General features: G+C 39.0%; 1 protein-coding gene across 4 annotated transcripts in view; it reads right to left on the minus strand.

Annotated features, from left to right (window-relative positions):
- The window catches only part of PBRM1 (polybromo 1), an 87,781-nt gene that overhangs the window by 69,619 nt on the left and 5,097 nt on the right, over positions 1–13,065 (minus strand). For 3 of the 4 annotated variants that reach the window (XM_054976175.1, XM_054976176.1, XM_054976173.1), the window contains exons 2-9: positions 10,622–10,777; positions 8,990–9,087; positions 8,147–8,294; positions 7,205–7,348; positions 6,696–6,812; positions 6,415–6,483; positions 4,549–4,647; positions 1,833–1,918 (exon numbers count right to left, since the gene is read on the minus strand). In XM_054976175.1, coding sequence (XP_054832150.1) covers positions 1,833–1,918; positions 4,549–4,647; positions 6,415–6,483; positions 6,696–6,812; positions 7,205–7,348; positions 8,147–8,294; positions 8,990–9,087; positions 10,622–10,762 — 902 coding nt within the window. In that variant the 5' untranslated portion in view covers positions 10,763–10,777. The remainder of the gene's footprint in view (positions 1–1,832; positions 1,919–4,548; positions 4,648–6,414; positions 6,484–6,695; positions 6,813–7,204; positions 7,349–8,146; positions 8,295–8,989; positions 9,088–10,621; positions 10,778–13,065) is intronic. The other variant, XM_054976174.1, reaches the window with a different exon arrangement.

The raw sequence follows: 13,065 nt of genomic DNA on the forward strand, positions 1-13,065 counted from the left end.
GATGGTGTGGGTGGCTCGTCTAAAATTATAACATCGTCCGCGGAGCTTGCTCGGTTCCGAGGGCTTCGGGGCGAGCGATGGTCACCTGAACCCTGGTGGGTCTCCCTCGATGGTATAGAGCGAGCTTCAGCAGGAACGGGTGGAGTCGAGATGATGCTCTCAAGAACTGCTGCATCGCTCCTGGAATGCTTGCGCTTCTTCTTCTATTTCTCCTTCTCTCCCGTCGAACTCCGACTCTTCGGAATTGAAGATGGTTCGGAAGGAACCGGGTCAGAAGAAGTCGCTCTCGGAACCAAAGGTGTCCGACTCCGAGGAGGGGTCAGTTCCGGAGGATCTTGCGAAGACCTCGAGGGCGTCTTCAACGACGATGGACGGTTCCGATGGACACTTGGACCCGACGGTTCCGTGCCGGTGACAGCCGGTTCCGAAGCACTCCGTACCGGGACAGCTCGTGACTCTGAAGTCCTCGGTTCCGACTGACTCGGAGAAGGGCGGGAATGAGAGGCTCGAGAGCTGGTTGAACCAGGGCCGGGTCGTGGGGCAGATTTTTCCGTCGCCTTTGCAGGTTCAGATGGATCATGAACCGCTTCCAAAGGGACGCGTGCAAACGACCCGCCCACTCCGCTCTAGCCTTCGAAGTAAACGCCCGGCAGTGCTTACATGCCTGGGTGTTATGCGTCTCTCCTAGGCAGTAAAGACAGCACGAATGGCCATCCGATCTCGTCATCTTTCCTCCACAGGACTCACATTTCTTGAAAAGCGCAGTCTCGGACATCGCGGCGAACGGGCCAGGAAACCTGTTTCGATCGGCAGCGAAAGAAAGACTGCGGGTATGTGGGGGACGCTCCGCCTCTTAGGAGCCATTTCGGCGGGAAAACGGCTGCGCAAGCGCGCAGAGGCGGGAGCGCCCCCTAGTGGCGTTGAGCTTTGGAAATTTTCCGGTATCGGCAGGCCTGCGCGTGCGCAGTTCCCATGTGTGCCTGCACAGGAAGACCGTCGATGAACTGCAGAGACACCATGAGAACAAAACAAGAGTTTTAAACTCTGAAAAGGTTAAAAAAAATTATCATTTTGGGATTCAAGAGGAGAATACAAAGAGTTTCATATTTATAGTTCCTTCCTTTTCACAAGGTTAATAATGTAGTGGGAAATGAAACACTATTTCATTACGTGTATAATTTAAATGCTATATCCTGTTTTGCTCCCAAGTTTGCTTCTTCCATTCTGAATTTTAAAGCTGTATTTATATACACCATATTTTTCACTTGCTAACTAAAATAACTGCATCAAAAGAAACTTTCATCATGCATAAACTCTATTAATAATAACGTTTTCAATGCCAGTAGTAGTCCCTAATAATGAGAAGCTAAACTTATGATGTGATAAAACTTAGAATGTGATTGGGACATCTCAATTCATCATGCGCAGAGGCCTCCCCTAACTATAGCTGCATTTTAGAGACACTGTTTTCTCAACAGAATGTAATCAACAGGCCATGATTTCCAACAATGTTCAGTAATAGGTTTAACACAAAGTGTTCTCTAGTCTCCACTATTACAAAGTCAAGATCAGGAGACAAAAAGATGTAATAAAATGTAATGCACTGCCTACTCAGTCAAGTCCCAGAATGAATCTTTCCAATGCAGTGGTCTCTATACCACAGCACAAATAAAGAAACTTGCTACATAATAATGGGGGTACAATTGCCTTTTGACAACTCACTGCCAATGATACTTTAGATCAATTACTATAATACTTGATATGAATTATTATTACAGTTTTTTCTTAAAGAGAAAATAACAGTAATTTATATACATTTATTCCATTTATACCTGACTCGGAGACTTGATTTGGTCAATTCTGAATGCTCAATTTCCGCCTTTTTCATATTAAATATTTTTTTTATTGCATTTGCATCCTGTTAAAGAAAATGGAAAAAAAATCCTATATTGAAAATAAGCTGAAGTGGTGAAGTAATCAATATTTTATTTTTAAAAATACTGTAAGGTTACACCTTTCAGACAGGATCATTTGGGGCAGTTATACCAGAAAGAAGGTTCAAAATATCAAAACAAACAAAAACCGCTTTATGCATGTGCAACCAGACACATAGCGAAGTGTGACTATATATGTTTGAACTGCTACAGAAGCTAGCCACACTTTCAACTGACAACCATATTGCCTTGAGTAATGTAAGCACCAAACCCATTGTTTACAAAGTTCTCCCCTATAAAAGAAAGAACTTAAGCCAAATCTATTGGTAGTATAGCTGGCATCCCAATCAGCAATCAATTTTATTTATTATGTCAAGGCATAAATTATCCATATAAAAACAAAACAAGCTGTTAAAAACAAGCCAAGAGTAGATAAATATCCATAAAACATACCTCAGATCAGAAGAAGACCATAAAACAGCTAATTAATTAAAGCCAAGGGTAAAAAGGAATGGTACTATCAAATGGTACTTGGAAAATATGTGCAAAATATTTTATAGTATAACATTCTAGAAAACCATTCTGATAAATGGAAGAGCGACAGATATTACCTACAGTCCTCTAGCAAGTCTTCTTGAAAAAGAACCTCAAACTTAATTGATCTTCAGAGGAGCACAGCTCCAAATCAGAGCCAAAACGCAGCATCTGATCTGAAATATTGGAGCATATGGTTGACAGACAGTTCCAAAGCAGAAGGATCCCTGAGAAGGATTAGGGATGGTGTGGTCAGGTGACCCTTATTCCGGCTTCCAGTATACTGGCAACTGGTTCTATAGCCATTAGTAGCTACTGGGTTACTTCCTCCTAGTCATTCAGCCTTCCTAATAAAGGGTTAAGAGTTCCAGGTGCAGGCACTGGCCCTAAGCCAGATTGATCTAACAGATTTCCAGGTGTCACTAGTCTGGGAAGGCAGCACCTAACAGACTAAAGAAAGTATTAAAAGGAAGAAGTAGCTAGTGGGCTTCACCAGAGACCAAGCACTATAGGAAGCCCCCAGCAACTAAACGGGACATAAGAAACCACTGTCTTTGTTTGTGGACAATGTTTTTTTTTATTAAGCCTTATGCACATTACAAAGACATCTTGTCTCTCTGAGCTTTCTTGACCATCCAAATCCCTCAAAAGATCTCTGGTCTCTGGCAAAACACATACTTAACCATTACTTCCCACAGGATAGAGATGCCATCTTCAATAAGCTCGTCCTAAAATGTTAATCACTTGCTTCTTCACGCAGATGTACTATTATCCATCTTTCCTGCATATTTGTTCATTATAGCAACACGAGGAAAGGCTCTGGCTCAACATTTGAAATTGAAAACAATGCTTTTGCGCAAGAACTATTCTCGTATCTACAAAGTATACCAAGCATATGGCTAGTGGCTCCAACTCACAAGGTTTTTTCAAGGCTTTAATGGAAGATGGTCTACATAGGTCATAACTGAACTTAAAATACAGGAGGCCAATACATCCTGCTGGTAAAGGATTCAAATAATGTAGAGGAAGCCACTCCTGGTACCTCCAGCTGTTCACTGATTTACACTGTTTCCAGTTTTCTAATTTGTATTGTTCCTGTACAAGCATGTACACTGATTAGCCACGTTAACAAATTAAAACTTATCTGGTTGCTTCTAAATAAAGCTACACTACAATACTTAAAACAATTCAGAAGTATTTTGTCCTAGAGAATTTATGGGTTGGATATTGTGACCTGTCAATGGATGATGATGTTGTTCACAGATAGTTCCCTCATTCCCCTCCCCACAGCAGCTGTTTGTGACACCAGGAAAGTTTCTTCTCAGAGCTGAGGGTCCCACACTGTCTAACAGCCACAGTGGTGGAAGACAGGGCAATTTCACTGCCTCCACATGCCAGTCTTCTGACCTGAGTGACTACTAAACCATATGGGTCCTGCAATCGTGGGAATAAACTTTCCTGGGATGAGACAGGATTGCTGGAGGGAACAGAACATGAGAAAAATCTGCAGTTCTTTCATCCATGGATAGTAGAATCCAACCCTGTGTCTGCAAAAGCTAGCAATGGTGACATACAGTATTTCTGTCAGGCTACACACACACACACACACACACACTCACACTCACTCACACACACTCACAAACGGCGAGCTGACTTACTTGAAGATTCAGTGCCCAAACTTGTGAGAAACAAGAGATGGTTATTTCTGTGCAGAAAAGTGTTTTGTCATGGCATGGCTACTAAATGTCCATGCTGTATGGTTAGTGGAATCTAAATATTTGTAACATAATTACTACATAAACATTGCACTATATTTATTTGTTAAAAGTAGTATTTCCCCCTAGCTCTTTTAAAGAAATACCCAGTTAGTCTAATGGAGTCTTACATATTCAGTTTTAAAAGATTATGGATGTAGATTTTAACGTGTCTGCAACACACTCAGATGCCATTTTGGACTAAGTTATTTTTAAAAGAGAGAAAACCAGGGTTTTTTTTAAAAGATCCAATTAAATTTTAAAAGCCCAATGGTACAGTGACACAAGAAATTAAACTTTAATGTTAAAAATATTTTAAAACTAACCTTGAATACTTGAGACCCAGGCTCATTGTAGGTTTTGGCATTCTTAACTAGCAGATCTATGTCCTTGGCCATTGCATGAATGCTTTTATAACTTCCATTCTATAATTAATATAAATAAAACAAAAGAACAAATTTACAGCTTGTTCTCCTAATATGTAGGCATTATATCATGTATAACATAATTGTAAAAAAATGTATTAATCTCTTTGCAGCTCTAATTAGTCCTTGGTTCTCATCAACTGGGAGAACCTAATAATTTTTGGAATGTGAAAACACTGGATAAGTTCAATAAGGAATCTGAATGTATAAAATTAGGTATTATATAGATCAGTAGAGTAAATTAAAACAAGAGTGCAGAAAATTCTTATGGAACATAGAAGTTTACTAAGTATTTAAAAATAACTAAAGGAATCTAAATATTTTCTTTATGAGAACACCCTAATGACTAGGGGCGATCATAAAGATTTGGGATTTCCGAATCGGGCCCAGCATCACAGGCTCAATTTGGGAATCCCGAATCAAAGCTTTCTGAAGCAATTTGGGTTGCTTTGGAAAGCTTCCGGGGCGTTTAAACCCTGCACCCTTGCTCCAGCTGACTGGCAGTCTCCGCCAATCAGCTGAAGCAAGGGCAGAGGGTTTAAAGTTTAAAGTACCCCCGCGCCGCTTGCAAGCTTCCTGTTTTTAGTCTTCAGTGGCTGCCATTCCTCCTCCACAAACCACTGGTGGAAGAGGAATTTTCAGGGAAGTACCAGCAGGCAGAGGGATGGTTAATCCTCCCCTGCCTGAAATCTTCCCCATATAATCTACTTTTCTCATAATAGGTGATCTGGACCCGTAAATGTGGACTGGGGAAAAACTGACTAAAAAGGGAAATTGCAAGAAGAAAGCTTAAGGATGGGGCTAATGAAGCCCTTTCTCCACTTGTAACTTTTCATTGGGATACTGCTTCCTCTCTACACTACTTAGCACAGGAGAATGGTGGCTGGGATTAAAGACATAAGATTATGGTAGAACAAATGGCATTCCTCACATTAGCCTGATGAGAGTAATAATTCTCTTTTCCAGTGCTAATGCACATAACCACTTTACTGCATAAGAAGCAAAGATTTCTGTTTCCAACCATTTAGAAATGAAAGCTACAAAGATCAAATAAGATAAATGCTGATTTGGTGCTCTGGAAAGATGTACTCTGTGCTAGGAGAGACTAAAATCAAAACGTAATTAGAATCACAGATAAAAGTTACAACTCCTACTAATTCAAGAATTGTTATTTCCTTTCAACTTTAATATTAAAATTAATCATGATTTTATGTGACTCAAGGCTCTCTTTACACATACATTGGTATTTAACGACAGAATTAATAAAGTGCTTTTAAATAAACTGATAGATGTTGTCTGATCTTAGGGTACCTTGACTATTGATCTCTGACATAGATACTACTTCTATATAGGAAAACCACACATAAGCCATCACATGCAACAGGGACGCATATTTATTTCACTGCATGATTGGGGACCTGATGTCAATTAGGAATGTGCATGAAGCAAAACAGACATACAAGTTTACAGGTTTGCTCTACGAAACATATGCTGCTCTCCTCACTAGTATTTCTGAAAATACTATAAGGAATCTAGACTGTTCTGGGTCATATTGGGTCACTGTCATCACTGCAGAGACAAATCAATCAATGTCCCAAAACATGTATTTAAGGGGACATGTTATACTTATTAACCTAAACAGACATTTGCCTCTAGATAACCATGACATTACTTTAAAATTCATTATCATTACCATACATATTTAAATATTCCTACATTCCCTTTCTATACTATATTTAAACTGTTATCCTTAAAACGTTACTTTACCTGTATTCGCTGGGCAATAGTCTTCAGATCTATGGGCTCTTTAATTATTGCATAATAGTCAGGATATTGCTGAAAAACAAAGATTATATATCCAAGTGATTCCATTTGAAATGTGTTTCCTATTGCCAGCTACAATGTAAGTCTGTCCAAATAAGAAAGGTACATTCTCAAACAGAGAGCAGGTACATGATCTTACTGCCGCCACCCAACTGCTCTGAATTTCAAGGGGGGTTATATTCAAAATCTGAGGCTTAAACTCAATAACAAGCATCATTACTCACCACTTTAGAGGGAAGCTTCTGAAAAAGCTCACTGATGAGGCGGCCTGATGGATTTGTGGCTACAACTACGGCTTCAAGAAGCTGTTCAAGAATCTCTTTTAAATAACCTGGAGAAGACTAGCATACAAATGATAGTGGAAACATTACAATTGCATTTTAATACCAGTTATTAAAGATAGATTTTCCTCCTATGCATCAAGGCAAAACAGCAATATGAAAAGTAACCACCGCATCATTGAAGCGTATGTTTCAGAATAATGAGGCTTTCAGATGAGAGCTGTAAGAATACATCAAAACAGATATTTCTAAAAGAAAAATACTTCTATGCTATGCAGTTTTTAAATACAGGCAGGCACACACACACACACACACACACACACACACACACACAAAGAAAGAGCTTCATCAACCACTTCATAACAGACAAATGAAAAAAATGGTCCACATTAGAATGGTATTGAACAATACTCCAGGCTTTCTTATATTTGAAAGGTGAACAGAGCTCTCACTATTTCAGAAATTGTCCCTTGATTGTCATGGCCATCCTCCTCTTCGTCGTCTTCTTCAGCATCTCCCTTTTGAACAAATTCATTCTTTGTGCGCATGTATAAATCCCACAGTTTGCAGGCAGCCTTATATTCAGGAGAATCTGGCTGTGTGAAAGAAGCAAAGAACCTCTGTTGGTCAATCAACTTGAACACTGAGGCATTTAAAATTAAAACGGATCGATGTATAAATATACCCAGAATTAAGCAGTTGCCAAACTACTGTACATCCAAGTCTGCCTTAGACCAATGACTTGGCTTGACATATCTAGGTCAATACGGTCTGCTCTGATCAGCAAGAACTCTCCAGGGTCTCAGGCACAGAGAGGACTTTGCCAGCACCTGCAACTTGAGAGCCTTTGACTGGAGATGCCAGGGACTGAAGCAAGAACCTTCCAAATGCACAGCATGTGTTCTACCACTGAGCTGCAGCTCTGCCACAACTGACAGGAAAAAATTATCTACAAATGATAGGGACATCTCATGGGTAAAAATTACACTGGTGGAGTGCCCTCACGTCATTGCTGACTTATAGTGACTCCTGGTGGGGTTTTCATGGCAAGAGACTAATAGAGGTGGTTTGCCATTGCCTGTCTCTGTAACCCTGGTCTTCATTGAAGGTCGCCCATCCAATTACTATCCAAAGCCCTGCTTAGCTTCTGAGATCTGATGAGATTAGGCTTGCCTGGGATATCCACTACACATAGGGGGAAAGCAGTATGTAAGTTTTATCTTTTATCAGTAAAAATACAGTGTATACTATGAATAAACTGCAGAAGGTCAGCAGTAATGAAATAAATAGATAAGCCCTCTCTCCCTCCCACCCCCTTCTTGTAGTGAATAATTTAAGCACACTCCACTGACAGAAAATGAAAATAACGACTTTTAAAGCAAATAAGTTGTCACCTTATAGTAGGATTTTGCATTATTAAATAGCAGTTGGAAGTCAGCAGTTAGCACGTTTACATCATCATATTCCTCCATTTTTAGCTTTTGTTGGATTTTCATTAAATCAATAGGCTGAGAAACCACTTCATAGTAATCTGGCTGATTTCTATTATAATAACAAAGGTATTAAATGCAATTATTTTAAGCAAAATTTATAGTATTCAACAACAAGCAAATGAAAATCTACACCATAAACTGAAAGTAACATTTTACCAAATTTTCATTGTAACACAACTCTGTATTAATGGTTTTACATCAGGGTCCGAAACAATACAACCATAAGAACCTACTTTGTTCACAATGTTGTTTTTATAAGAAAAATTGAAATGTTTTTATCTGGAAAAGCATGTAGCACAAAGTGTCACAATATCATTTGTTGAAAGATAACACACAAAAAATGTACATTCAATTAAATCATTTCACAACTTTAAAGAATAATGATTTGGAAGCATGTAATTCTAGCCCCTCTTTGCAATAAACGGCACCTTTAATTAAAATATTTATTCCTTGTCACCACACAGCATTCCCATAGTAGCTTGGTGGTAGAGAGAGCCCTAAAGTTATAGCTGATTTAGGCAACCCCCTAGCAGGGTTTTCATGGCAAGAGACTAATACAGGTGGTTTGTATTGTCCGCCTCTGCGACCCTGGTCTTCACTGGAGGTCTCCCACCAATTACTAACCAAGGCTGCCCCTGCTTAGCTTCTGAGATCTGACAAGATCAGCTCACCTGGGCTATCCACGTCAGGGCCCCATAGTAGCTTACCATAACTTTAAAAAAATAAAATACAATATATGCTTACCTTCGTTTGGGGGCTCTAATGAAAAGCTCACATAGAAGCCTCCCCTGTTCATCTTTGTAATCTCTGATTGTATTGTATAATTCATGACACACAGCAATCTAAAACGCAAAACAAACATTTTAAAACGCATATACCCAATGATAACTCAGGAAAAAGTTTATGTAAATACTAACCGCTCAGAGTGTTTCAAATACATTCCCAGGGTATTGAGATTAATCCAGGAAACAGAATTACAGTCCTCATATTACAAATTAGGGGCTGAGGATGAGAAACAATGGCTCCGCTTAAGGCCACATTCTGAACCTGACTCATATACCCTGCTCTTAAAATGTCTGAGTATATTAGCTTTTGACAGAGATAACGTGGAGAAAAATCCATGAAGCCTTGGAAGGCAGAAGCAGGCAGAGTTATACCACACCTTTCTCTCGTGGAACAATCATCGTTTACATAAGCCACTTAGGAATCTGGCTTCCAATATTATTCAAGCAACATACTTATACAGCCTAATGTGGTTAGTCTGAAACAGAAACTGTTAACATCCTATGGATATGCTAATTTTCAAGTTTAATTAATTCAGTTTACATATAAACACAATTTCTTTGCTAAAGGAACACATGACTAACAGAATATTTTATAGTCCTTACCCTGTTTATAGTTGTGATGCCCATGAAAGGTAGAACAGCCATTCCTGAGCCTATGGAACTGCTGCTCCAGCACCCAATCACCTTTCAAGACAAGGATGGAATGTTGGAGGGAAATGCAGCAGCAGTTCAGTTCAGGTCTGTCTCAGCAAAAGAGTAGACAATTTTGTGTATAGCTCTGCTTAGAACTGTGGCAGAGTAGTTTTACTGTACCTCTGGAAGAGGACAGAGTTGAGAAGACTGTTTCTGGTGATGAGCAGCGCTTATACCCTTTAGTCTGACTCTTGAGAAAGGGCAGGCTGGTGTGGGTGGAATCCCCTGTGTGTGCGTGTGAGCACATGCATGTGTGTGTGCAAGGCTCTTACCTGGTTGTTGGTCAGTGAAATCCTGTTTGTACTTGAAAGCATTAAAGGGAATTAAAATCATAATCTGAAGTCATAACTAGCCTCAGACAGGTTTCTCAATTGAATGTTAGGAGGCCTGGGCTGCTGATCTGTTCTTTCAAAACAACCTGTACATAAATAAACCTCCTTTGTTGTTTTTATACATCTTTTGTTTCAGCGATCTCAAGTTCATCTCACCACAAAGCTTACTTCATGGCAGGGAATCCAAAGCCTTTACACTTGCTACCATAAAGAACATCTAGCAACTGAGGAGAAGGATTACATTTCAAAAGAAAACTAGTTCCCAAAATTATAAGAGGCTGTGAGGATTCCCTCAGATGAAAGAAAAGGCCTGTCACAGCAGCCTATCCTGAAAGACTTTTCATTCACCTTTCCTCAGCAAACCTGAAAACTCTACGTAGGTGAAATAAATGCAGCTGTTGCGATTCTTGCTAAGACATGGTATCATATTATCCTTATGTGAAAATTCTTTATACTTTCAAGAATTGTAGTATGTTCTTTAGTCACTCCTCTTTCCTTTTGTAAATCAAATTACTCAAAAGGCTAGTATATTATGCAATGTTCAAATTTATTTAATAAATACTTACAGGATCAACTGTTGGGAGGTTGGAAAGCCGTCTCCTCTTTCTACTTGGGCCCGGTGTGTTCGTAGAGTGGTGACTATCATCAAAATCTCCTCCACTGGCACTGCTGGAAGGAGATGTAGCCCTTCGCCGCTTGGAACCCATGGAATCCAACTTCTTCTATAATAAAGAAAAGTGCTCTTACATTTGAGGCTATCAAAGATCTAAAATGATGACAATATATTAAACCTACATTTCTTTTAGACCCTATCTATGTGGAATACTTCATTGCAATGTTATAATAGGACATAACTAAAATCTTCTGATCTAGCAATCTATTTTAGGATATTTTTATAATGCCTACTGTATTATCCAACAACATGTATAACAACAACAACAAAAGATGATAGTATGAGCGTTATGACCACAACAAAAGTGAGAGATCAAATCTTGAATTGATGCTGCTTTTGTGTCAGAAATTCTAACAGGCATATGACTAGTACAGCTAAGTAGCAGCAAAAAAAAAAGGATAGAAAACATAACCTCTGTTCTCAGATCAAACAAGCTGTAAAGTCAAGTACAGTTGGGAGTGGCCTCAAGCACCTGAGAATGAGCCTGGTCTTAATGGCTCATGGGCCTGCCAAAAGAAAGCTTCTTTCTTCTTGGTCAGTGACCCAGTGACTGAATGGGAACCACCCAATTAGAAATGAACTGAAGGGGTTTTTTTAAGTTGACAAACTATCATCTCAAATATTAGAAGGGGCACATATAAAGAACCATCTGCATGAGGCAAGAGCTAATTATTAGCTACTTCTGTCAAGCTATTTTTAGAGAGGATTATTTGTGGTAATTCTCACAATAAAGCAAGTGTTCACAATTTATTTTCTTTATGTATAGCCTGCCTACCAACTATGTACTTCAGTCTGTTGGGTGCTTGACAACCCACCTAATTTTGTACGCAAGCAGTGTTGAGGATTTTTCAAAACATTTAAATTGAAAAGTTTTCATAGATTATGATCTGATTGAGCATGTTTATTTTGACATATATTTAATAAACAAACTTTAAACACACCCATGTTAATTTAATGTCCTAACAGCAACAATTATTTGATCTGAAATATTTGATTAGGGGAAAATAGTGGTTTAAATGTTACATTCAAACAACTTCAAAGATTTATGTGGAAATTACTTTTATTGGAATATTACTTATAACATTTAATTACAATATAGCATGTACTTCCCTGATGTTGCCATTTAGGAAAAATACGAAAGGCACTGAAAACTGTTAATGCACTAATGTTACCATACCCAAAGAACAATATGCCATGAACATGGCTGTTCACTCATGTACAGCAAAAGAATTTAATTCTTGTCCATGAAAGTAATTGCAGTGCCTCATCACTTGCATTAATTCTTGGTTCTACATCAAACTGGTGATTACACTACATTTTCTACTATGTGAAAAGAGATATATAAATAAGAATTTTAGCTTTGGTTTTGATTTGATCTATACACTCAATCATAACTTGTTTTTTATCGGGATGATTATAATTTTGGGGTTAACCCCCCCCATCAATATATTATTCATGAGTATGTTCATATAATTCCTAGGAATAATCATCTGAAAAACGTTATTTACAACTTTGAAATTGACAAAGTTGCCTAATATTACAGTAGTAATCACCTCCATTCATTGTTGTTAATCTTAAACCTTTAAAAATGAGAAAATTTCCATTTTGGAAGCACCCACATAAAATTTTCCACCATCTCTGCAGGCAGTGAAAAGAGCAGATTTTTCAAGTTCCTTTTGGGGCATACAGTGTATGGCTAGTGGCCTGCATGACTTGGAAGGTCAGTAATTGCACAAGACTGCTATAGAAGTGTCTTAAAGGTTCAGAAAAACATTGAAGTTCAAAAACATTGTTTGGAAACCATCTGCTTTCTAAGCTAATATTTTGAGCAGAAGAGATAGTTTGAGATTTTGGTTACTCCAATTAGAAGAAAGACAGAGCTGGATTACACATCACACCAGCCAAAGTGATGTTTCCACAACTGTGTTCTATCCCGACCGTAATGTCTAGTAATTGCATGTATCACTCAATTTTGCATTGTCACCTTTGCCCCATCCCTGTGGGCTGGGAATGGAGAAATTCACTACATATTAATTTATTGTTGTTGTTACATGGCATAAACAAGGTATTACAGTAGGAAGAGAAAGAATTGGCCATGGAGATGCAGTTTGGTAGTACTTCATCCTAAGACAGAAAAGGCAAACCATGTTGCTGATGTCTCACTTTTTATCCTGGTGCAGGCGTGGTGAGTTGTCGGTAACAACCTCCTCTGGACGCCAGGGCTTCTTCCCCCTCCCTCTGTCTGAACAGCCATGCTCAACTGTGGAGAGCCCAGTGAAGTCCAGCCCCTCCAGACCCCCCTCCATCCCCACAGGCGCCCTGATGGTTCCCAGAAGA

Source organism: Eublepharis macularius, chromosome 4 (genome assembly GCF_028583425.1).
Source record: "Eublepharis macularius isolate TG4126 chromosome 4, MPM_Emac_v1.0, whole genome shotgun sequence".
NCBI classification, from domain to species: domain Eukaryota; kingdom Metazoa; phylum Chordata; class Lepidosauria; order Squamata; family Eublepharidae; genus Eublepharis; species Eublepharis macularius.